The sequence below is a fragment of the Pundamilia nyererei genome, unplaced genomic scaffold, assembly GCF_000239375.1.
Source record: "Pundamilia nyererei isolate P.nyererei 1_Seehausen unplaced genomic scaffold, PunNye1.0 scaffold00070, whole genome shotgun sequence".
In the NCBI taxonomy this organism is placed as follows: domain Eukaryota; kingdom Metazoa; phylum Chordata; class Actinopteri; order Cichliformes; family Cichlidae; genus Pundamilia; species Pundamilia nyererei.
The window spans coordinates 1361088-1383630 of NW_005187471.1; the positions used below are offsets into that span (position 1 = coordinate 1361088).

The 22543-nt window shown below is 39.8% G+C and overlaps 2 protein-coding genes across 3 annotated transcripts in view; one reads left to right on the plus strand and one right to left on the minus strand.

The window, feature by feature from the left end:
* Positions 1-2583: 2583 nt before the first annotated feature.
* On the plus strand, positions 2584-4141 carry ghsra (growth hormone secretagogue receptor a). Its single transcript, XM_005736610.1, has 2 exons — positions 2584-3601; positions 3828-4141. Exons 1-2 carry the CDS (start codon positions 2686-2688, stop codon positions 4139-4141), a joined length of 1230 nt encoding a protein of 409 aa, XP_005736667.1. The 5' UTR covers positions 2584-2685.
* A 4140-nt stretch (positions 4142-8281) lies between these two features.
* Positions 8282-22543, minus strand: part of fndc3ba (fibronectin type III domain containing 3Ba) — an 85384-nt gene continuing 71122 nt past the window's right edge. For both annotated transcript variants that reach the window (XM_005736611.1, XM_005736612.1), the window contains exons 24-27: positions 20346-20564; positions 16393-16559; positions 14683-14810; positions 8282-12856 (exon numbers count right to left, since the gene is read on the minus strand). In XM_005736611.1, the coding sequence (XP_005736668.1) occupies positions 12545-12856; positions 14683-14810; positions 16393-16559; positions 20346-20564 (826 nt within the window). In that variant the 3' untranslated portion in view covers positions 8282-12544. The remainder of the gene's footprint in view (positions 12857-14682; positions 14811-16392; positions 16560-20345; positions 20565-22543) is intronic.

Sequence of the window (22543 nt, forward strand, 5' to 3'; positions counted from 1 at the left end):
TTTCTTAACCATTTAAGAAGTAGCAATTAAGTATAAGCTTTAAATTGTTTTTTGCAAAGTAGGTTTGTAGGTGAGATTGTTGTAAAGTAACACATGTTTATTCAAATTCATGTATTCTTAGATTCTGAACATTTCAGTGAAGAAATAGATGTTATTTCGTTGTGGGAAATGGTATAATGTACATTGTTGTCCAAACTAGAGAATGTTTATACAGCACTGAACATATCAGGGGGTAAATTTTTAATGGCAATCTGAAAATGCACAAGATCGTTATCAATTATTCTGTTAGTGTTACCTGCGTTTTTGTTTTGTTTATTGTATTTTAATATAAGGCAGAATGGCCAGTTATCGTGCCAGTTCTTAGGGCAACATATAATATATTGTGAAAGTTAAATAGGTAATGGGCAACCAGAAAAGAAAGTGTCTTTTTCTGCTTTGTGCAAAGGGGTCATTCATTATAATCCATATTTCTAGGGCGCATGACAATTTGGCTACGTTCACACTGCAGGTGTTAATGCTCAATTCCGATTTTTTGATCAAATCCGATTTTTGTGTCTGCTTGTTCACACTACAAATAAAATGCGACAGCAAACGCGCTCTAGTGTGAACGCTCAAAACGGCCCGCATGCGCAAAAGAAGACGTCACACACAACACGCTCTGTACACCCAGAGCAAACCATATTGTTTGACTGATGGGCCTTAATATAAAGACTTCGGACTTTAGAATGAAACTAATCTACAGATTATACAGTACATAAAATATACGTGAAAATAAAATGTTCACGTTTCCCCAACGTTGTCTTCCCAACAGTTTCACTAACATCTACACTTATTGGCCAGGAAGCGTTTGCGATGTCTTCTCCAGAACTGATAATTGGCGTCTGTCTTGTGTCAGTGACGTAAAAGACGGATTTAATGCGACATGACCGTTCAAACAGCAGTCGCTTTCTAAAACATCGGATATGTATCGGAATCAGGACCACATACGAAAGTGACCCAGATCGGATTTGAAAATATCGAATTTGTGCCGTTCACACTGTCATACCATGATCGGATATGGGTCGCATAGGGTCCAAAAAATCGGATTTGATGCGCTTTCGCCTGCAGTGTGAACGTAGCCTTTGAGACCTCAGCAGCAGCTGCTTCCAAGCCCTTGGTTGATGAGCTAAGAGGTGGAAAACGGGCGGAGAAAGCCTATGTGAAGACTTGAAAATTGGATCACACGACAACTCTGGATTATGGGTGGGAAATGGAATTTATTATGTTAGTTTCAGTTAGGTTTTGGCGCGTTCTAACCCTTTTTGTGTCTTTGTGGGCTGATCAGCCACTTTTTAAGTTTCCCTTTTGTCTCATTTAGGTAGGTTAGTGTTTGTTGCCAGCTTTTGAGTAGAGTTCTGTTACTTTGACCTCTTTTATGGGCTCAATATTTATTGTATTTTTATTTATTTTATTTTATTTTTTGTATAATTTAACCAAGTTTGTTTTTATGGACTTTAACCCTTGCCTGACTTTCCTTGTCTTCTTGGTCCATCACATCATAAAACAGAGAGAGAGTCGACTTATTCTCCAAATGCTAATGAGGAATACTCTTTCTCATTGGCTGGTGGTAAACACAAAAGGCATAATTGCTTAAAATGCTGAAACCGCTACCAATCACTGCAACAGTACCGGTAGGTGGTGTTGCAGCATCACACTCAGAGCAGACCCCCACAACACAACCACTTCACTTGGGTAAGATGTTTTGCGCACCGGGAATCATGATCCACACACTGGATATGCACCATAACTACAGGAGCAGAACAGAAGTCTGGTGTTAAGGTGGATTTTTTTCATCGGTCTTGACTGATATTTCTTCTTTAACCATTTGGACTCTTAGATTTTTTTATTCCATTGACAATGCATCGTTCTTTCGTGGTGTTTGTGAGTTTTATTAAACTGTCTCCCTTCTGTCAGACAGTGATTGTTTTCACGCTAGTTGTTATTTTCCCGTTTGTGTTTGGCTGAGTTTGAGCGCCACTGTCATTTGCAGGACAGATGTTTTTTTGCTGCTGCCGCATCATTATGACCCTGAGTCTGACTCACCATCACATGCTGCCAGATGCAACTCGTCAACCGATCCAATATTTTGCTTTTTATTTTGTGCAAACGCGGGGACTTGCTGCCGCTGATGGGGACTCTTTGGGGCTTCTTAGCGCATGAAGGACCTCAGGCTTCTGGTGGGTTTCACAAATATTTTTTTTAAAGATGGAGAAGATAAGATGCGATTAAATGTTAGATTTTTAAATACTAGATCTGTTTTTATTTTCTGTCATATCCGTTTTTATTGGAGTATGCATCCCCAAAAATTTCGGCTGGCGATTTATAGCTTGCGAATATCCGGATGTAATGCATTTTGTAACCATCACTCCTACTCTTCAGGTACTTTTGGAACACTTTAGTGTGCGTTATGAAGATGGGGTGGATAATTCGGATCGATCTGAGATGGCCTCATATTTCTGTTATAGTCTGTTCAACACCGTCTATGTCGTGTTTGATCTTCAAAGTAAAGAAGTGTTAGGCTACACAGGATTGCTTGCACCACTAAGGATATTACTTGTGTTCACGCCTGATCTCCTCCGTTACACGTTTTTCTTAACTCCGGAAATCAAACAATGAATAACGCAGGTGAGTGCGGCATCGAGGGGCATGAGGAGTCCCAGATCCAGGGTGACATCAGCAGTCAGGGTCAGGTGCGGCCGGGAGAATAACCCAGAGGCAACAATGCCCTCCTGGCCCAGTCAACTGGAGTGCCTCCACCATAACTGCACCTGGGAGGAGACCAACAATACCATAAGCAAAGCTGACCCTTCCCCGCCCCCTCTCAATTATTATTCAATTCCTCTCCTAACGGCCATCACCGTCGCCTGCACACTGCTGTTTCTGATAGGGGTGGCCGGGAATGTTATGACCATTTTGGTGGTCAGCAAGTACCGGGACATGCGCACGACCACCAATCTGTACCTGTGCAGCATGGCGGTATCCGATCTACTCATTTTCCTTTGCATGCCACTTGACCTCTACCGCATGTGGAGATACAGGCCCTGGCGCTTTGGAGACGCGCTCTGCAAACTCTTTCAGTTTGTGTCAGAATCAAGCACTTACTCCACCATCCTCAGCATCACCGCCCTGTCAGTAGAGCGCTACCTGGCGATCTGTTTCCCATTGCGCGCCAAGGCTCTGGTAACCAAAAGGCGCGTAAGAGCCTTGATTTGTCTGTTATGGACAGTGTCCCTTTTAAGCGCAGGCCCTGTGTTTGTCATGGTGGGAGTAGAGCAGGACACCATGGGGCCACTAAACTTCAGTTCGTGGATGAATGAGTCTAACTTATTCCTGGAGGCTGAGGACACCCGAGAGTGTAAGATGACGCACTATGCTGTGCAATCCGGTCTGATGGGGGCCATGGTGTGGCTGAGCTCCGTTTTCTTCTTCATGCCCGTGTTCTGTCTGACAGTGCTCTACGGCCTGATAGGCCGTCGGCTGTGGCAAAGGCACCGGGAGACGAACATGAGCAACCGCGTGTCTCACAGGGATAAGAGCAACAGGCAGACCATAAAGATGCTGGGTAAGTTTCCAGAACGCGCAAATTATGCAAAAAGTCTAAAGTTCTTACATGATTCAAGTTTGAGTTGTCGACACATGAAAGACACCTTAGGGCTTTAAACTGTGTTCATATTAAAGTGATATCAGTTCAAATGTCCAAATAAAGATATATATGTTTAGGTAGAAAATGTTAATCAGCATCTCCTTTGACTAACCCCTGCTCCTTTTTATGTTTTTTCTTCCAAAAGTGGTTGTTGTGCTGGCCTTTGTCCTGTGTTGGTTGCCTTTCCATGTGGGTCGCTACTTGCAGTTCCGCTCTCTGGATGCTCCTTCCCCGTTGCTGTCGTTGTTATCCGAGTACTGTAGCTTGGTGTCAGTGGTTCTCTTTTACTTGAGTGCTGCCATCAATCCCATCCTCTATAACACCATGTCGTGGAAATACCGGGGTGCAGCGGCGCGCCTCTTCGGCCTGACCGACAGCCTGCCGCCACGGGGTCGCACAGCGAGCACTGTGAAGGGAGATGGCTCAAACGGCTGGACAGAGTCTACAATCAGCTTTTGAATGCATGGCCTAAATGGCTGGCGTAATGAATAAAGCTATTAGTCGTGGATCTACATTACTCACGTAAAGGCCATAATTTCTGTCAGGGCGATGCAAAATTGTGGTGAGCACTTGCCTTTATTTGACTGGAATCAAAAAGGATGATTAAAAAAGCACGAGCCATAAACGCTCCATATGCATAAAACGCTTTCTTTTAGATACAATTTGCTCAGTTACTTGTCTTGTTCGGTTATTTCAGCAAGTGCCACACACTATTCATAGAAAACAATTGAAAAGCAAAACTGGTGAAGTGCAAAAGTCACTGCCTGAAATGCTTACAGGATATCAATCAAAAACAGACACGCACGCCTGTGTGCTCACGTATAAATGTCACGCACATCTACAAATGCCTTATACTGCATTTATATTCTGGATGACAAAGAAAGCACTGTAGAATTTGCGGCACAGCTCTGTACTCATTAAGACAGAGGCAGAGGTGCAGTGTGTATGTGCATGTGTGTGGAAGAGATTTTTGCATGTGCTATGCAGGCCCAGTGTCATGCTTTTGGGTATGCTTTTAGTCACGTTACATGAAGATGTCGTGGGTTACTGTTATAAGTTGTCAAAATTCCCAGTGGGCACTTTTATATTCAAATCAATGCTGTGTTTGGGATCAATGGGGTGAGTCAACAGTCCCTGCAGTATTCTTGTGAATCTTTGTGGTGCACAGCCTTTGCTTTTTCTTTTGTGATTGTGAGACAATTTATATTTCCAAAATATGTATCAGTCTCTGATCTTGTTGAATGTATTTCACTGTTAAATGATCAGCACTGTTTAATCTGTAGGACCATCAGAAATGTGTATTAGGGGGTGTGTGTGTGTGTGTGGGGGGGGGGGGTCCTATAAGGTAGCATCGCAAAAGGTTTTTACAGGTCTTATGACTCTGCAAGTTTAGGTCTGGTGCATACACAAAGAAAGCTGCCTGTTAATTTATAAATAAACATGTTAGCAGTCACTTTCTGGGCCATGTGAACTGTGCACCATTTTCCAGCAGTGTTATCCACATGTTTTCAGTCACCAGCTATAGTTACATATGTTGCACTGATTAAGCATACAATGCTATCTTTTGCTGTGGCTGTAAACACAAAACGTTATTATAAATTTGTCTAATTTACCAATAGCAATCATGCTTTTTGCAGCCATATTTATGGCAACAAAAACATTCATTTTCACTAGTCCTGCTTCTATACAAGTAGCTTCCACTGTAAGCTAGCCCAAGGCTTCACAGCTATCTTTAGCAGACATGGTTTTCCACTGACAAACGAGAGAAGTGAGTTCTGTATAATATGTGTCTTCTTTTTCTCATTTAACAATTTACTAAAGCCTGGAAGATGAAAAGTCTTCATGGGTGATTAAACAGCAGATCATGGCATGTAAAGTGATTTTAAATGTTCTCCAGTCTGATGAAGTGCTACAACAATGTATAAGAAAGTTTTAAAATAGATTTTCCTTTGAGCTTGTGTAAGATAACACAACAGGTGGAAATGTAAAAGTGGTACATTTTGTAAAGTGATTTGTAAAGAGCCTTGTCGAAAAGATCTTTGCTATAATTTGTATATAGATGCTTTGTAATGCAGTACACTCAGGTGGTTTACGCAGTCCAAATCACCACAGCAGCTTCCTTGATTTAAAACATGGCCTCATGACTTTGAAGAATGTATCTGTTAAATGAATGTTTATGACCATATACTGATAACATGACATGCTTTTATCAATCCATACTTATTAACAGTCAAAATTTATTGCTTTTTTTTTTTATTAATCTATGTGACTATCTTCACTTAGTTAATGTGTATGTCTATGATAATGTCTTGTAAAAGAAACAAAAAGTTTCCTCCTCTTTTGTACACAGTATTCATATTCTTTGTGTAACCGACTCGACAGTCAGAAAGTTGCCCTCAGCAGATATGAGATGCAAACTGCAATCAGGGTTATTAAACCAACAAACACCAGTAAACACCTTCTCAGTCACATTAAAAAATAACAAAAGATAACAATAGGGTATGCAGTCATTTCTCCATGTGGCCCAGCAGTACCCCACTATATAATGTTGGCCTCAAAGGGGTTTAACACTGGCCGAAGGGACACTGCAATGTGCCTCTCCCATCTCAGCTGACAGGATTTTCTTGGTGCCACCAGGCTCCATTCTATCACATTAGATAGCTTATAAGACAGCAGGTGCTGCCAATATGAAGCAGACCTCAAAAGAGCACTCATTCATCACTAAATTCCCCTCAGGTACTTGATCAAAACACTTACAGGGGAGTCAGCAAAAGCCTTTGAGTGCAAAAATGTTCAGCAGATTGAAAATTAGAATGACTATGAAAGGTAATGAAGGATTCACAGGGAATTAAAGCTCAAAGTTGAGTTGGTAACTCACAGGAGAACTGGGTGGATGAAAGGTGGAGAGAAGAAGAGATCTGAAACACAAAAGTCCACATGAAATACCTCAGTGGAAATGGACAATAAAACACAAGGTGAAAGAGAAGAGGCTCAAACAGTGAGTCAGAAATCATAAGAGCTTGTTTAAATGAAGGTTGTGAGTGTGGATAAATGAACATTACACAATTAGGATGAGAGTGGAATTAAATAAGTATTTTTAAAAATGCAGCACCTTTTTTTTATTATTTTGATACCAGTTCAGACAAGCTAATGTTTGCTGGTATACCAACACACTGACTGTTTACAAGTACACTCACAGGGGTGGACCAAAAATGAAGTCATCTGCAAATGGGATAGTGCAGATGGTTCAGACCAGGACAAACGCAGCTATATTTTTTCATCAGTCTCCTGATGATGACGACAAAAAGAATCCTCCAAGAAGCTTTCGTTCAAATAAGATTAGGCATCTGTGTCCACACTAGTGGCACCTAAAGTTATTGTCAATCTCCTTCATCCTGGTTGGGACAAGCACCCTGTGTCTCTGCTAAATTTTACATTTAATTCGATAGTCAAGTGAAAACATTAAAGGCATCATTATAAACATCAGTCTGTACAAAAGAACCCCAGCCTGCAGTTTTTTGTTAATACAAAAACAATTGCTTAAAAATTTAAGTCTAAATAGTTCAGTATAGACTTTTGAACATGAAATGAATATGAAATGTTGATTTTCCCCATGAGGAATACGTACATAACCCTATCAGTGTATTAGCAGTCTGGACTGTTAATTATTAAGCTATCAATTTTGACCCAAACATTTGAAAGCCACAAAGTGACACTTTTTGTTTTGTTTCTCGGGAATCTTTGGAAAAAGGTTCCTGCATCAAAAATGTGAAAACTGGAACACCCGACAGTGAAATCCTACCACTTCCAGTCACTAGACTTATACCATATTAACCTATAGAACGGTATTGTTCAACAAAAGCTACTGCAGTGCACTTAAAAAAAAGGATTTGTAGTTTGACTAGGAAAATAAATGTTTGATTTTCTTTCATAAATGTAATCTATGGTCTTTTTGTTAAGACAAAAAGACTAATGTCCCTCTGATGCCCTTGGATTGCCTGTGATTGAGGAATATTGACCTTGCAGTGCTGCAGTTTCTGTCCGGCTGCTTTCAGGGCCAGCAGGGCATAAAGTCTGTGATTTAGTCTTGTCACAGCTTTCTGGTTAAACAGTATTAAGGCCACCAGAGAGTAAATCTCAACATGACAAACCTTCACAGACACACATTTACACTCACCTCAAATCCTTGAACCCTAAGTGACAAATTAAAGGCAAAAACTATTATATTAATGATTTGCGGTGAAATTTCAAATGAATTACAGTGCTCGTAAGATGAGCTCTCCAGCTGAGTAATTCTAATTTAAACCCTAATATTATAAATATTGATTATCAGTCTTCTATGTTTACAACAGTACACAAAGATGATGCAGATGAAATGACAATAATGACCCTCTTATTAAATCTGAAAGATACAAATCAATACTGCCACAGAGAATGTCAGAAGTGTGTTTATACTTGTTTCTCCACCATATATTGATGTATTCAGCTGGTTTGGGAAGTCCTATCCAAAACAAGAACAAACCAACAAACTGCAGAGCATCATTGTGTTGAAGCGTAATGTTGACATTCAATAAACAGTGCAATTAAAGACAGAAAAAAATTAAAACATTTATTGGGCATAAATATATTATATATACGCTACCGATACAGTTACGTCTTACATACATAGGGTAGTATTTGCAAAAATCTATACATTAAAATTGATATGGCAGTTTCTTTTATATAATGCATATGAAATTGTCTAACATTTACAATACAAGAAGAAATGCATGAATTTCTTTTTTTCCTCAATTCGTAGACCATGACAACGTTGGAATGTTTATTTTTTAATTGTGAGGTAAAAATATGTTTCTGTTTTTGTCTTACTTAAAAAATAGTTAAATACCTGTGAGTCTCTGTATGTTTGTCAAATCGCCAATCTCTCAGTCAAAATCTCTACATGTACAAAACATTCCAAAAAAAAAAATGATCAGAAGGCACAGACGTGGGGTTGCTGGGCAAAACATTGTCTCTCACTCTTGACATACCCGCCAAATGTACAGGACCTGCAGGGTGGTGAGTAGGGAGGCTGGGGTTCTATAAAATCACCTGTATTTGAGGGGAAAAAACGCAAAAAAAACCCCCAACAATGCACATCAAGGGAGTACCCTGCCCACAAACACAGTGCCTTTTTGTTAACACTGTGCTAACCTTGGACTATTTAACACTAGCATAACTGGCCTGACAATGACCATACACCAAGCAAACCTCTGCTCTCCCACTGGGGAATTAAGGCTTAAAAGGGGGTAGTGTTGGGCAACATAAAATCAGGAGTTTAAGGAAAGGACACCTCACAAGTCACCTGTCAATTACAATGCAACAGGCAGACACAAGATGAACACATCAGACAAAGGCACCATACTCCCTATAAACTTTCCTTTCTTTGTGGCTGTACTGTGCATTCTGCAGAGAGCGCCCCAGTAATGCCAATGTCACAGTGATGCCAATAACAGAATAATGCCAATAAAAGTAACAGACAGTGTTGGCAGTAGAGTTTGGAATAGAGCAAAGGATCGCGTTTCCTATCGCTCATATTTACCTCATCAAGCCTAATGCTTGGCATAAAAAAGTGCTTCAACTCTGTTAGTCATAATGAATTTACCCTCTTCTTCTATAGCTCTATAGATATCTCAGTATATCATCTCTTAGCAATGTACGGACACAAAAAAGCTCACTACTGTTATACCAGCACAAGCCTGAAAAAGGATTTATCAATATTATTATTTTCATCATCTGCCGGAAACCATCGTATGATTGTTTTTGCTTTCTTTACCTTTCAGTGTGAAATCAGGTTGTGTAAAAATTAAAAAACGGGAAAAAAAACTCCACCGAAAGGGGCTACACATTTCATAATGGCACATTTTGCTTTACAAAACAAAACAATAAAAGATAATATGAAAAGAAGAAATATCACAGATCAAGTTAATGTTTTTTTTTCCTTTAGAAAGAATAATGATAATAGTCGTAATGCTGTGTCACTGCAGAAGAACATCTCAGAACCCTTTAGACGATTCAAAACACAACAACTAGTGGACATAAAAAGTTTGCACTTTGGCATTAAAACAGTAAAAATAGATATCAGAAGCTTCATTATAACACTAATCAGAACAAAAGCCAAAGGCAGCAACGTTTATCCCAAAACAGATGACTTGAATTGACCATAAGACCTGGCTTGCTACATGTTTCTCTAAGCGTTTCAAGAACTGCTCGCCTGTGCACAGCCAAAACAGGAAATGTAAAAAATAAAATAAAATAAAATAAAAATACATAGGCAATTTGGTTAAATGTTTGAAACGGCAATGATAACTGCAATTCATGGACTGATGAGCTACAGGTTCCCAACAGCTGTAAGAAAAATACTTAAAGGGTTACTGAGATAAGGAATGCTGGCCTTAATCATACAATCTAACATACATCCATTAAAACAAAAGAAAAAAAAACATGCTACAAGAAAAAATTAGTATATAACTACACTTGTCTCTTAATCTTTTAACAATAAATAAATGAAGATTGCACTGTAATTGGCATGTAAAGTACTGTATGCAAATATATAGTATAAATAAAACCTAGAAAAGAACTCTACCTTTACTTTCCCACCAACTTTGGCAAAGGTTTTTTAAGCTAGTAAACCACTTTACTTACTGACACAAACAGGAGCAAGGCACAGCACAGACAGAGCACAAGATACAGCATCAAAAATGAGAGAACAAAGGGAAGGAAGAGAGAAAAAAAGAAGAAAAGAAGCTAAAATGATAAATTATCATGATGACAGCAATAGGGATGACAAGATTAGATCTCCCCTCTGTGAGGCCTTATCCCTGAGGTACATTACAGGCTGCCAATCAGAGCTAATCATTACCTCCGTCTCCCATCCAATCCCTTTTACTCCCTGCACCCCATCCGACAAACATGTCACACATTAATTACGCAGGTCAGGGTGACTTCTTTGGATTATCGGGGCATGTATTGGGTTGTACCTTGGCTTTGTTGCTTCGGGTTGGGGTTAAAAAGGGTTTTGGGGACTTGGGTGGGAGGTGAGGGGCTGTTATGTGTGTTAGAATGCCCTGTTCTGATGAGTTGTGTCCTGTCAAAGGCTTGTTTGGTTAGTGAACATTAGTTCAAGTCCTCAGAGAACATGTCCGTCTGAGGAGAGACCACAGACTTGCTACTGCTCTGATTACATATCAATAAAGCACCTTTTAATAGAGAGAGCGAGAGAGAAGAGAGGGAAAGTGAGAGTAGCGCATGGGCAGACAGATGGGATGGATCGAAAGCAAGAGAAAAGTGGCCAGAGCAAAAAGGGTAATTACAGATAATCATGGGTGGGAAATGAGAAAAGAGGAGAATAGACTTTAAATGCATCAATTGACAGGCTAGCCGGAAGGAGAAACAGCTTTAGCATTGCTCTGGCTGGCTAATTCTTAGTGGGGGCTAAAGCACAAGCTAACTCCTAATGGCTTTCCTAGTTAACACCCATACAGCTCTGAGAAGGTAGGTTAGCTGGCAGACTGTTAGCACCTCTGGGTCAGTGGAGCTACGTACATATCGCTAGTAAAGCTACAGATAAATAGGCTGGAGCAATGGTATTTGAGATGGTAGATTAAAGAAGAACTGACCAATGGCCCAAAATATGCTCAGCCCAGCCCTTTCCTTGTCTGCTGCAGCCGATCACAACCACAGCCCGGCTCCCCAAAGCCAGTTTAAGCCTCACAAACCAATACCTTCAAGGGCTCATATTCTGAACCAAGACAAGTGTTTAAGGGCTCCTTCAACTAAATGTGCAAGCTGCTGAGCTGACCTCAGAGCTGCCGTCTATGAGCACCTAGAGTCCACTATTCCCCCTTTTACACTGTACTTCAGACCTTACATTGCCATCACTTATATTACATCAATTTATAGCATCATAGTATTTGCTATAATATACATATCTATATATAGAGTTCATATATTAGATTACTGGTTTTCCATTCTTTTGTAGATATAATAAAATCAAAGGATAGCAGCATCTTAAACCATACATGGATTGCATCACTTTGGTAGCGGAAAGAGTGAATGAGTGAATGTAAAAAGCTAAGCAGATATGTGATTTACTTCTTAGGATGAAATGTCTTTCTCATTGTCATTGCATGAGTGTAATTGGATATGTGTGCAAGGTTATGCATGTAAGTCTGCACCTTTGTCTGTGCACTGGGTATTTGTCAGTCTGCATGTGAGAACGGGTGCAGATTGCGTGAAATGTCTGACAGCCTGTAGAGTTGTAACAAACTGGGTAAGTAAGAACAACTAAAGCTTTGAAGGCCTACACTGGAATATGGCTGAATGAATAAAGACTACAGCAAAAAAAATGCAAATTAAACACTGAAAAATAAACCAAAAAAGTAAGGCAATGACCATCAAGAAATATATGTTCTCTAAGTGAATATGTTTTAAAAAGATACAAAATAAAAACATGCAAGTCAGTCTGGAGAGCAACTGTTTTGCTCACAGCTATTTTAAGGCTTGATTATCAGCTTTCTTTCCCAAACGAGGTACAGCTCAGACAAGGCTTCCCTCGACAGAAATCCTTAACAAATGAGACGGACAATGGTATGAAGACAACAGAGACGGAGAGGGAAAAAGTCCAAAGTGAGTGAAGGCAAAAGACAACAGGAACAAGGTGGGAAAAGCCTGAATCAAAAAATAACCCAAAAAAAATCATAGATAGCGTTGAATGTACATCTCAAGTGTTTGTTTTGATTTCATTCGGTTCTTTCATAGATGTTTTTTAAAGTTTTTTTTTCTGCGATTTTGCTTTCTCTTTCTATCCTATAATTAAAAATTCCCTCACTTCATGAAGAAGTACTGTAGCAAGCAGGCCATGAGGATGGAGAAGCCTGCAAACACACACACAATCAGCGCCGCAAAGCGCTCGTCGCTCGAGATCAGGCCCGCTCCTTTGCCTGCTTCCACGGCACACTGCTCTCCTGATGATGCTGCCTCCTGGCGACGCAGCGTGAACAAAGAGGAAGGGCTCAGTGGTCCACACAGCTCCTGGCACGTATCCTGGCAACGGCGGCAGGCACCCACACGGAAACGGTAGTCTGTGTTGCTCTGGAGACCGGAGATTTGAAACACACCCTCCTCTCCCTTGAAAACCTTTGAAGGCAGGAAAGAGGTGAAAAAAGTTTTACAGCTGACTTGGATAAGAAAGATGCAGATTTTCATCCAACTAAAAAGTTGCTCAATTTTTAGGAGAGAGATATGTTCTTCCTATCATTCTTATTTGATAGGTTTCTAGGTGTGCAACAGTCCTCATTAAGGTCTTCTTTGGTGTATTTTGTTTCTCATGATGTGCCAGACGTTTTCAGCTGGTGAAAGGTCTGGTGAAGAGGCAGGCCAGTTCAGCACCCGGACTCTTCTACAAGAAGCTGTCCAGGAGACATCTTTTTAATGACCACCCTTAAAAAGATGTCTCCTGGATGGGAGCATATGTTGCTCTAAAACCTATATATACACCTTTCAGCATTAATGTTGTCTTTCCAGATGAGCAAAGTGCCAGTTTCCCTAGGCATTATTGGGCTCCCATACCCTCAGGCATACAGGATTTTGAACTAAGCGCTGATAACAAGCCAAATGGTCCCTCTCTTCTGTAGTGTGGAGGACGTATCATAGTATCATTCAAGTTTCCTGAAAAGAATTTCAAATTTGTCCTCCCACAGAACAGTTTTCTACTTTCATGTTAACAACATTTTTACATTTTGCTTTTTCTTTGCACGATAGAGTTTTAATCTGCATTGGAACTGTGTTCACAATGATTTCTGGAAGAGTTCCTGAGTCCTTACAGTGTAATTGATGTTACTGCAGTGCTGCTTGAGAGCCGAAAGATCACAGGCGAGGATCACACCGAGATTCTCCAGATTCTCAGAATCATTTCAAGATATTACGTACTGTAGATGATTGGATACTAAAAGTTTTCACCATTTTATATTGAAGAACATTATTATGAAACTGTTCCACGATTTGATGATGTGTTTTTTTTTTGTTTTGTTTTTTTTGGGGGGGAGGGGGTGTATTCGCAGACTGGTGAATTCTCCTTCTAGCTTTGCTTCTGAGAAACTCTGCCCCTCTAAGATGTCATGTTACTGACATTTTGCCAATAAACCTAACTAGTTGCAAAATGTTCCTCCAGCTGTTTCTTTTTAGCACCACTTAGTTTTTTCGGTCTTTTGTTATCTCCACCCAACTCTTTTGAGACCTGTTGCTGCCGTCATCTTCAAAATGAACTAATATTTTTTGATGAAATAGTAAAATGTCTCAGTTTAAAATTTCATGTCTCCTATGTGCTATTGTGATTAAAAAACATGTTTAAGACATTTAAATGACCGCCTTGTGTTTTTCTTTGCATTTTACAGGGTAGAGTTTCTTTGGAATTGAACTTGCAGAAAGGTAAGTGGTGTTTGTGTCAAAGGAGAATGTGTGTAGACAAAAAACACCATTTTATTTTTAGTGCTGCAGTAGAAGAAATGGTTTGATAAAGGTGCACTGAACTTTAGCTGTTAGACTCTCAAACTGACGAGAGGTAAATATAACTCTGAGTGCACAGGTTTTATCTACTTATGAGAGTCTGCAGTTCTTCCCACCAACCATTCTGTAATTCAATAACAGAAGTTGAAATGGCCCTGAAGACAAATAACTTTTTGTCTACCTGCCTGCCCACCGCTGCAGCTGTGAGCAATCAAATCCTATATTTCCAGGTGCAGCAGACTCTTCCTGAGATACTTCTGTTTTGTAATTTTCATTAAAAGTATTTAATACCTCTCAGCAGGGGGGATGTATATGAGGGAAGTGTTCACACATGGGTATTTTACTCTTCTATCAAATGTCAAAAGAAAATTGAATTAATTAATTCCAGCAGCTTCCTAGTGTTTAGATGAACTGGACAGCTCTCATGTAAGACCCGTTTACATGTGTGTGTTACAAACCTGTTTGTATTCTGACTCACGTCCCACCAGCACCTGGAGCACATAGCTCACAGGGTCCCCCCTCATTGGTGGAATAGTTTCCCATGTTATCTCACACATGTTCCCCTCCAGCTGGTGCACTCTGGGAGCTGTTGGAATTAATAATAACAAATCATTATCTCATATACATGACTGCATATCGTTAAAAGACGCTTGCAAACAGATGAAGAGTATAATTAGAACACCATCTCTTGTGAAGTCAAGAAATGGTGATTATCATTTTACAACATTTAAAATGTTGTAAATGGCCTGGCCTGCATTTGTAAAGTGCTTTTCTAGTCCCTAAGGACCCCAAAGCGCTTCACACTACATTCAGTCATTCACCCATTCACACACACATTCACACACTGGCGATGGCAAGCTACATTGTAGCCACAGCTGCCCTGGGGCGCACTGACAGAGGTTGTAAACAGTAAAGTGTAGATAAACTCACAGTTCAGTGATTTGCCAAACACTTAAAGCCTATATTTAACTGAAAACATTAAGAAGATAACTTATCCAGAGCTGAAACTTGATTCAGCATATAGAAAAAGTGGTATAAAACTGGGTATATAAAGAGCATACCAAAGAAGGTTCATTCTTCCGTGAAACAGTGCAGCAAAACACTTATGATTGAAGAACAACATTTTTCAATATGGAACTGCAACGACTTTGGGGATATTATAATGTATAATAGAAAAAATACATCATATAAATGTAAGGCTTATCTTAGGGCCAATGTTCATTTAGGATGAACTAAAACAAAGCAGAAGAAACAACTGAAATCTATCAATCAAAAACAGAAAAACGAGAAACATATATATGAATATAAATAGTGAACATCAGCTACAACAAAGTGAGTCATGAAATTCATTTTGTTTTTCAGTTGTAACATTTGTTATGCACTGCAATCAAATCCTTGGGGATTAATGTCATTTTACACTGTAAATTACAATGTTAACAACAACGATGTCATTTTGACTGCAATAAACTGCTGCATTAAATACAAAACACATTTTACTAACTGCTTTGATAACCAAGTATCTATATGTTGATTCATCTCAACATCACCTGCTCTTTATAGTTTCAAATGAATGCCTGACCCTTTTAGATGGCGTACACTGCTATGAGCTTTACAGAAGCTATTCGGTCCCTCGAGTGGGTTTATGGATATATCAATGATATGCGGCACAGCTACCATCATACTTTGTAGATATATCCAGAGAGGTTACCCCTTACTGCAATTATTGGAGCTGTAATAAGCCACCCCCTCTCTTACAGTAACAATCAGATGCTGGAGGCAATAATCAGGCAGGCGACAGTAAACATCATCACTAACAGCCAAAAACAGATGCATTTGTTGCATGCGTAAAGCTTGATTTAATCCACGTAGAAGTGGCAAACATTACTGTATGCATGGATACTCGTGCACTGGTGTGTTTGCGTTGCTCTGCCATCATATGTGAAATTGAGCTGACACTGGTGGACTGGTAGGACATCTTCAAATGATCTGACCCCTGAAGATATTTAAAGTTAGATTTACCTAAATAGAGGACTGTGCGTTTTAATATATCTGATAATTCACAACTGTACGATCTGAAAAGGCAGCTGGTGTATAGCTAGTGATGAAGACAGGACTTCTTTGTGTGAAATGTGTTTGTGCACAAAGACATTTTCTCCGCTTCGGTTTACCTTTCAGGGCAGGGGGTATAGACTTGGTGGTGCAGAACGTATGCGTGTCAGAAAAAGGACCCTCCCCAGCATCACTGATGGCCTGTATTCTGAAGCTGTAGCTGCTGGACTCGGTCAATCGCTGAACCTTGTAGGTGTGGCTGGGACCACGGTAGATTGTCACAAACCTAAACAGGGAACATAATGAAGAAGGAGAAATAAACAATAAGATGTAAATCTAAAAAAACTTTTTAAAAAGAAAGGACGGTTCAATGTGACAGAGGGAGCACTGACAGGCCTAGGCATGAAGGATCACTCCATCAGAGATAAAGGAGAAATGGTGAAGGGAAGTGAAGGTGATGGTGTTATGAATGGGTATAAGAAGGGAAGAGTTATGATAATAGAGAAAAACATGGTTAAACATCCATCCATCTATCCATCTAATTCAAGGTCGTTGGGGGCTGGAGCCGATCCCAGCTGTCAATACGGCTGAGGCAGGTTACAGCCTGATCATGTTGCCATCTTATTGCAGAGCACGGTCAAACAAGAACAGTAAAAAGTAAGGCACAAACACTTAGATACCCACTAATCACTAACTTAGTTATAAGGACTGATAGACCATGTTTGTGACTTGATATAGTTTAACTCAGCACAGCAGGCGTCACAAGAAAAATGATGAGCAGCTCAGCGGTGAATGTGAATATTTTAACACAATTATATGTTAACCTGAGGTAAGATTAACTTCAGAAATAAAATGTGGGGACCTTGAAAAGCAAGAGGAGCAGCAGAAGAAAAGAAAGCACCTTAAAAAAAAAGATAGAGATGATTGATGAACACGCAGGACAAACAGTGGCAGGCTATAGTCACAAATCTGATGAAAATGAGCACCAAAAGCATTCCTGGCTGGCTCGATGGACAGATTCATGGAGTGGGAGAGATAAAAGCAGGAAAAGTCTGGGAGATAAGTGAATGTGAGCCGAAGAGGGGTTATTTATCTCAGCAATCCGCTTTGCAGCAAAATAAGGTAAATGTCTAGGTGGCAAAGGAAGCCATGAAGCAGAGGAATGAGAAAAGAAAGACAAAGGTAAATGGTTAATGAACAAGAGAAGAGGCAGTAATAGAAGAGTAAAGTCGCAGGAGGATGAGAGGGAGAGAGAAGTTAAAGCAGAAGGATAGGTGATTGAGAATTAAAGGAGATGATGATAATGTTGAAGAGAGAAAAGAGAGCGCGAGACAAAGAGGAGAGGAGAGAGGTCACGGTTTAGTAGAAAGCTATAACTCCAGATGAGCTCTTTATGTAGCTGCACTACAGAAGTGATGTGTTTCTCTGGCTGATATATGATGTTATTAAACCTTGGCCTTACTGGTGGGCCATACAGTTAACACGTGCAGCGATCAACTGCATGGCTTAAAAAAAAAACCAAACAACTAATGCATTAACTTTTCCATCATCAGGAGCTATGACCTCTTCGCAGTCGACCAGACATAAATGGTAAGATATCAAAATAATTAACATTTAGCACAGCACAAACAAACAATAAATACCCTTGCACAAAAAAATCACTAGGACATAGTTAATGAGATGAATTGCCCTGGTGCTGACCAAAAGCTGACCAATTAACTACAACATGGCAGAGCAGAGGGCAGGATGAGAGAGGTCAGAATGTAATGAAACAAGCTGTTATTGTTCTACTGCAGACGTCATCGTGTAAGAAGAATAAAGCCCTTGAACTACACTGCCCCGTGTTGTCATGACATTCTTGCAACTCTCAGATTTGACACAAGGCATGTCAGTGGGTAACATGGATGAGAAGAGGGAGAAATGAATGGAGCACAGGAAACAAGTGAAAATAAAAAGCCCTGACTCAGGGAGGACAGCGCATGAGCAACAAGTCTGCAAACAGGGAGATAAGAAAAAGAAAAATTAGTCTGAGCAAGCAAGGGAAAGGAGGATGGGAAGGTACAAGGATGAGAAATAAATAATGGCAACAATAATGGGAACCGGAGAAAAACACTTTCTTTATCATCATAAAATAGAGGAATGCTTGGGTTTACTGAAAAATAAAGGAAGGGTAAAAAATGCCAATGCAGGGGAAATAATTCCTGAAAGGAAGCACACATTCATTGTCAGAATCTCCACATTCGCAGTCACCTGTCTAACAATAAACCCCGATTAATAAACATGAATTAAATCAGAGGACAGCAAGAGACAGAGGAGGGGAGGAGTCAAGGTCAAAAACATAAGTGTAATATCAGAAATGATATTTGCACAGATTATTGCTGGCTATTCAATATGTTTGTTTACAAAGCTAAATACTTCAAGATTTCATTAGTTCCCTGCTTTCAATGTGCCCTTCCACTCTCGCTTATTATGTCAGCAGTGAAGCTTCTGGTTGCCATGGCTAACTCATACTAAAAAATAAAAACCCTTCTAATTCATTTTAACAGAGCGTGATGAGAAAGAAAAGGGGAAAGCAGAGCAGCGTAGGAGGAGTGCCCTGTAAATCTTCTACGTCCATTCTTAATTTTATATGCCTTTGCACACAAATACACAGTGTACAAGAAACTGTGATGCACCACTAACCACTTATACCACCTTTTTTTTAAAAACACATTTAAAATATAGATGCCAGTGATCGCAAGGTACCCTCCCCACACACTGCTCCCCGAGAGCTGCACTGGTGGCTGCCCACTGCCTCACTGGATGAATGGGTTAAATGCAGAAGAGTATTTTCCCTACAGGGACTAACACATACACATTCTTTCATTTAAATGAGCCACTCCTCATCCCTAAGTCTACAGCATAAACACTTGGGGAAAAAAAAGACAAATTAACCTTGAGTTTAGTTGCCAACTATGTTTAATACTCCAACTCCTATAACTTCATCGGGTGCATACAGACACATGCATAATATACCTAACTGCATCCAAGCGTGATTACAAAGAAAGAAAAATGTACATAAATATGCACAAACATTACTGTGGCAGTTAGAAAAGGGTAAACAAAACTGTGAAAGCTGTTTGCATTTGGTATGGCAGAGAGCGATCGCATACCTCTATGTTTGTTTATGTGTATGTGTGTCACAGAAGCTAACAGGCCACAGCCTGCCAGTTAGGGACCCATCTGTCAGTTATGGTACCCATTCCAAGGGTGTCAAGGTGCCAGCTTGATACAGCCAACCCTTAATTCAAACACTGATAAGGGCCAACCAGAAGGATAAAGGAGGGAGCTAAACAAACTGACAGTTGGGCAGACGGGCTGGTGCGATGCATTACAGATACTCTTAGCTCTAGCTACTTGCAAAAATTCCCTCCTCCTGAACTTTTTTTGCCCCCAGATGTGTATTTGACTCCCTGTCCATGATTATTTTCCATCCTCTCCTCCTCAGTCTGCTAACACTATCTTTCCATTTCTCTTTTTATCGCTGCTGTCTGACCAGTCAATTCAATGAAGGCTTGATTGTTGGGGGCTGCATCCCTGCTGTGTCCAGCTCCACTCAACATGACTACTCCCAGGTACATCTAGTTACTGCACACGGAGGAAAAGGCACAGATCCCCACAAGTACCTTTAATGTTAAATGCACACACTCCCTCGGCTCCCCTCAGCTGCTCTGGTTTTGTCCTCCTAGTATTTGTGTGTTCTTCTCAATGATGTGCATATTTTTAACCTGGGTTCTAATTTGATCAATTGACTAGTTATAGGGTGAGAAGTCCTCTGAGGGCAACATCATAGTTTCAATCCCTTGTTACACATGAGGTTCCATAGATAAACGCAGACTATCGTTCTGTCTATTGCTGTCATAGAGACAGGATTAGTAGGTTAATTGGGTGTTCCACTTTTTGTTTATAAATGGGTAAATATAAGCTTCGAGTCCAAGATTTTAATGTGTTGTTTAAATAAGCTGGACTCAGCCCATTCCCTCAAGTAAACAATGATGATGGAGCAGTATAAACTGGTCCATGTATACTCCACCTGTGGTTCTTGTCCTCCATCTGTAGTGTGTAGACCATGTCATCAGCAAGCAGAGCACGTGTGTGGCTGGTGTTTTCGCCCCACTTGAGCTTCAGGCTTTGAGGGCCAGCCGCTGAGCATTCGAGTGGGGGCGGCGGTGGCGGGAGAGGGCGTGTCCTCACGATCAGTGGTAAACTGTTGGGACTGGAGCCAATGGCATTCACTGCCTGGATCTGCACACTAAAAATCATGGGAGAGAGCGAGAAAGAGATAGAATTTATTTGTTGAATATTGCACTGTAAAAATGTTTATTATTATTTTATTATTTATCATCTTATATTGATTGGATTTTTGTGGAAATGTCTCTAGAGATCAGAGCCAAACAAGCCAGCATTTAAATTTTACTTGAGCATGTGTGCACTGATTTAAGATCACAAGCCAAAGTACGTGACCGTGAAAGTGCTGTACCATGCAACCTTGAATGCTCTCCATGTATTTGCAGACCTATCTGTCCAATGCTGGACACTAATGTGGTATATTAGCTTTGACCTTGGATGTTTGTGGATCCTTTTGCCTGTTACCATTCTCCTACGTACTCTGCATGATAAGCCTTAAATTTGTCAGACTTCCTGGTCCACATTTTCCCTAAATGTGTACCAAGTTAGGTAACTGCTATCACTGCTACAGGGTGTTTTAGACTATTTGTGCTAAAGAGAGAACTTAAATACTACAATGTATTCCCTAAAACATAATTCTAAAGATTATAAATGACAGAGAAACATCATTTTAAGCACATGCATTTGAACTCGTATGCCAAAAATATATGGACTCAACTGGACACAAAGACACACACAGCTGCTAATTAAAGAGAATTGGGAGAAATGGATTTCTGTTTTTCAAACTCCCCTGCCGCCTTTCTTCCAGGAAGCCCCCCCTCTGTTCTTCGCGGTTTTTCTGTCAGTGTCTGATCAGCTTATTAGCATCAATATCAGAGGTCCTCAGCTAGTTGGTATCCTTCTTCTGACATTTAACCACTGATTCTTTGTAACTGCAACCTTTCATTATAATTCATGCAGCTTAGGTAAACATTTTTGTGTTTGTGTCTATGAGGTAAAGGGCAACATGTATCTATCCAGTGGATAATTAAGGATATGGATAAAAGATAATAAGAGATTGTGAACAACGTAAAGATAAGGCTTAGCTTTTGATGATAGGTGGGGCTACATTTAGATATGATGAGAGTGAACGTGAATGTTTATTTGTTAGCCCTGTGATGGACAGGCAACCTCTCCGTGTTGTACCTTAACAAACTTTCATCTTAGGCTCAGAAGAGATGCAGTTTATTTATTTATTTTTAATTTATGATTTATTTTTTTTACACTGTCAAGAGAAAAAAACTAGGGGACAAGTAATTGAATAATCTTGAGACTATAATTTCACCAGTGCAAGAACCTCTGACTGGTAAATTATTTAAATCTCACCTCAATGACTGCAAGAAAATCACTAAAGTGAAAATACACATCTAATTTTAGAGGACAAATTGAACTCTGATAATTGAACTGATTATACAGAATGCACCTTCTTTGCACTGCAGCTTTACTTAATGTGTATTCTGTCATTGATGACTAGACCACAAGTATACACTTAAGGGTTTTCTTTGGGGTTTTCTTTTTTACTTTAATTATTTATTTGGGGCAAAGATGCAGGAAAGATATTGAAATCTTGTATTTTGAAGGAAATAGTTTAAACTCCATTGACAGAAAATGCAAGTCATCTTAAATCTATATAGATATTTCATTTACAAATATTTAATGTAACTATATTTAATGTTTTATAATTTAGCGTATTGTATTGTTGGCGGGAAAAAACTAAAAACGAATTTCTTTGTTTTAAAAAACAAACATATTTTTCCTTAACATCGGTTTAGAACAAAAACTGAAGTCTAAATACTAATAAATAACAATAGTGTGTTTAACCTCCAAGCTGCAAAAAAAAATGTACAAATGTGGGTGCGCACACACACAAACAGTCACAAAAACACACAAATGTTTACTGTGGTCCTTTACAAGGCCACACAGTCAAAGAATATCTGAAGTACAATTCCTATCGTAAATAACAACCAGAATTATAGCTATTTGGACACACAAAAACTCCCACAGATTCTCTCAAATGCACACAAACACACGCACGGGCTCACACATGTTCTGTCTCACTGGCAG

Bases quoted from the DNA above. Each gene is read 5' to 3' on its own strand.
- ghsra (XM_005736610.1), top strand. From the start codon at position 2,686: ATGAGGAGTCCCAGATCCAGGGTGACATCAGCAGTCAGGGTCAGGTGC. The intron at 3,602-3,827 runs GTAAGTTTCCAG...TTCTTCCAAAAG, and splicing joins GCAGACCATAAAGATGCTGG to TGGTTGTTGTGCTGGCCTTT.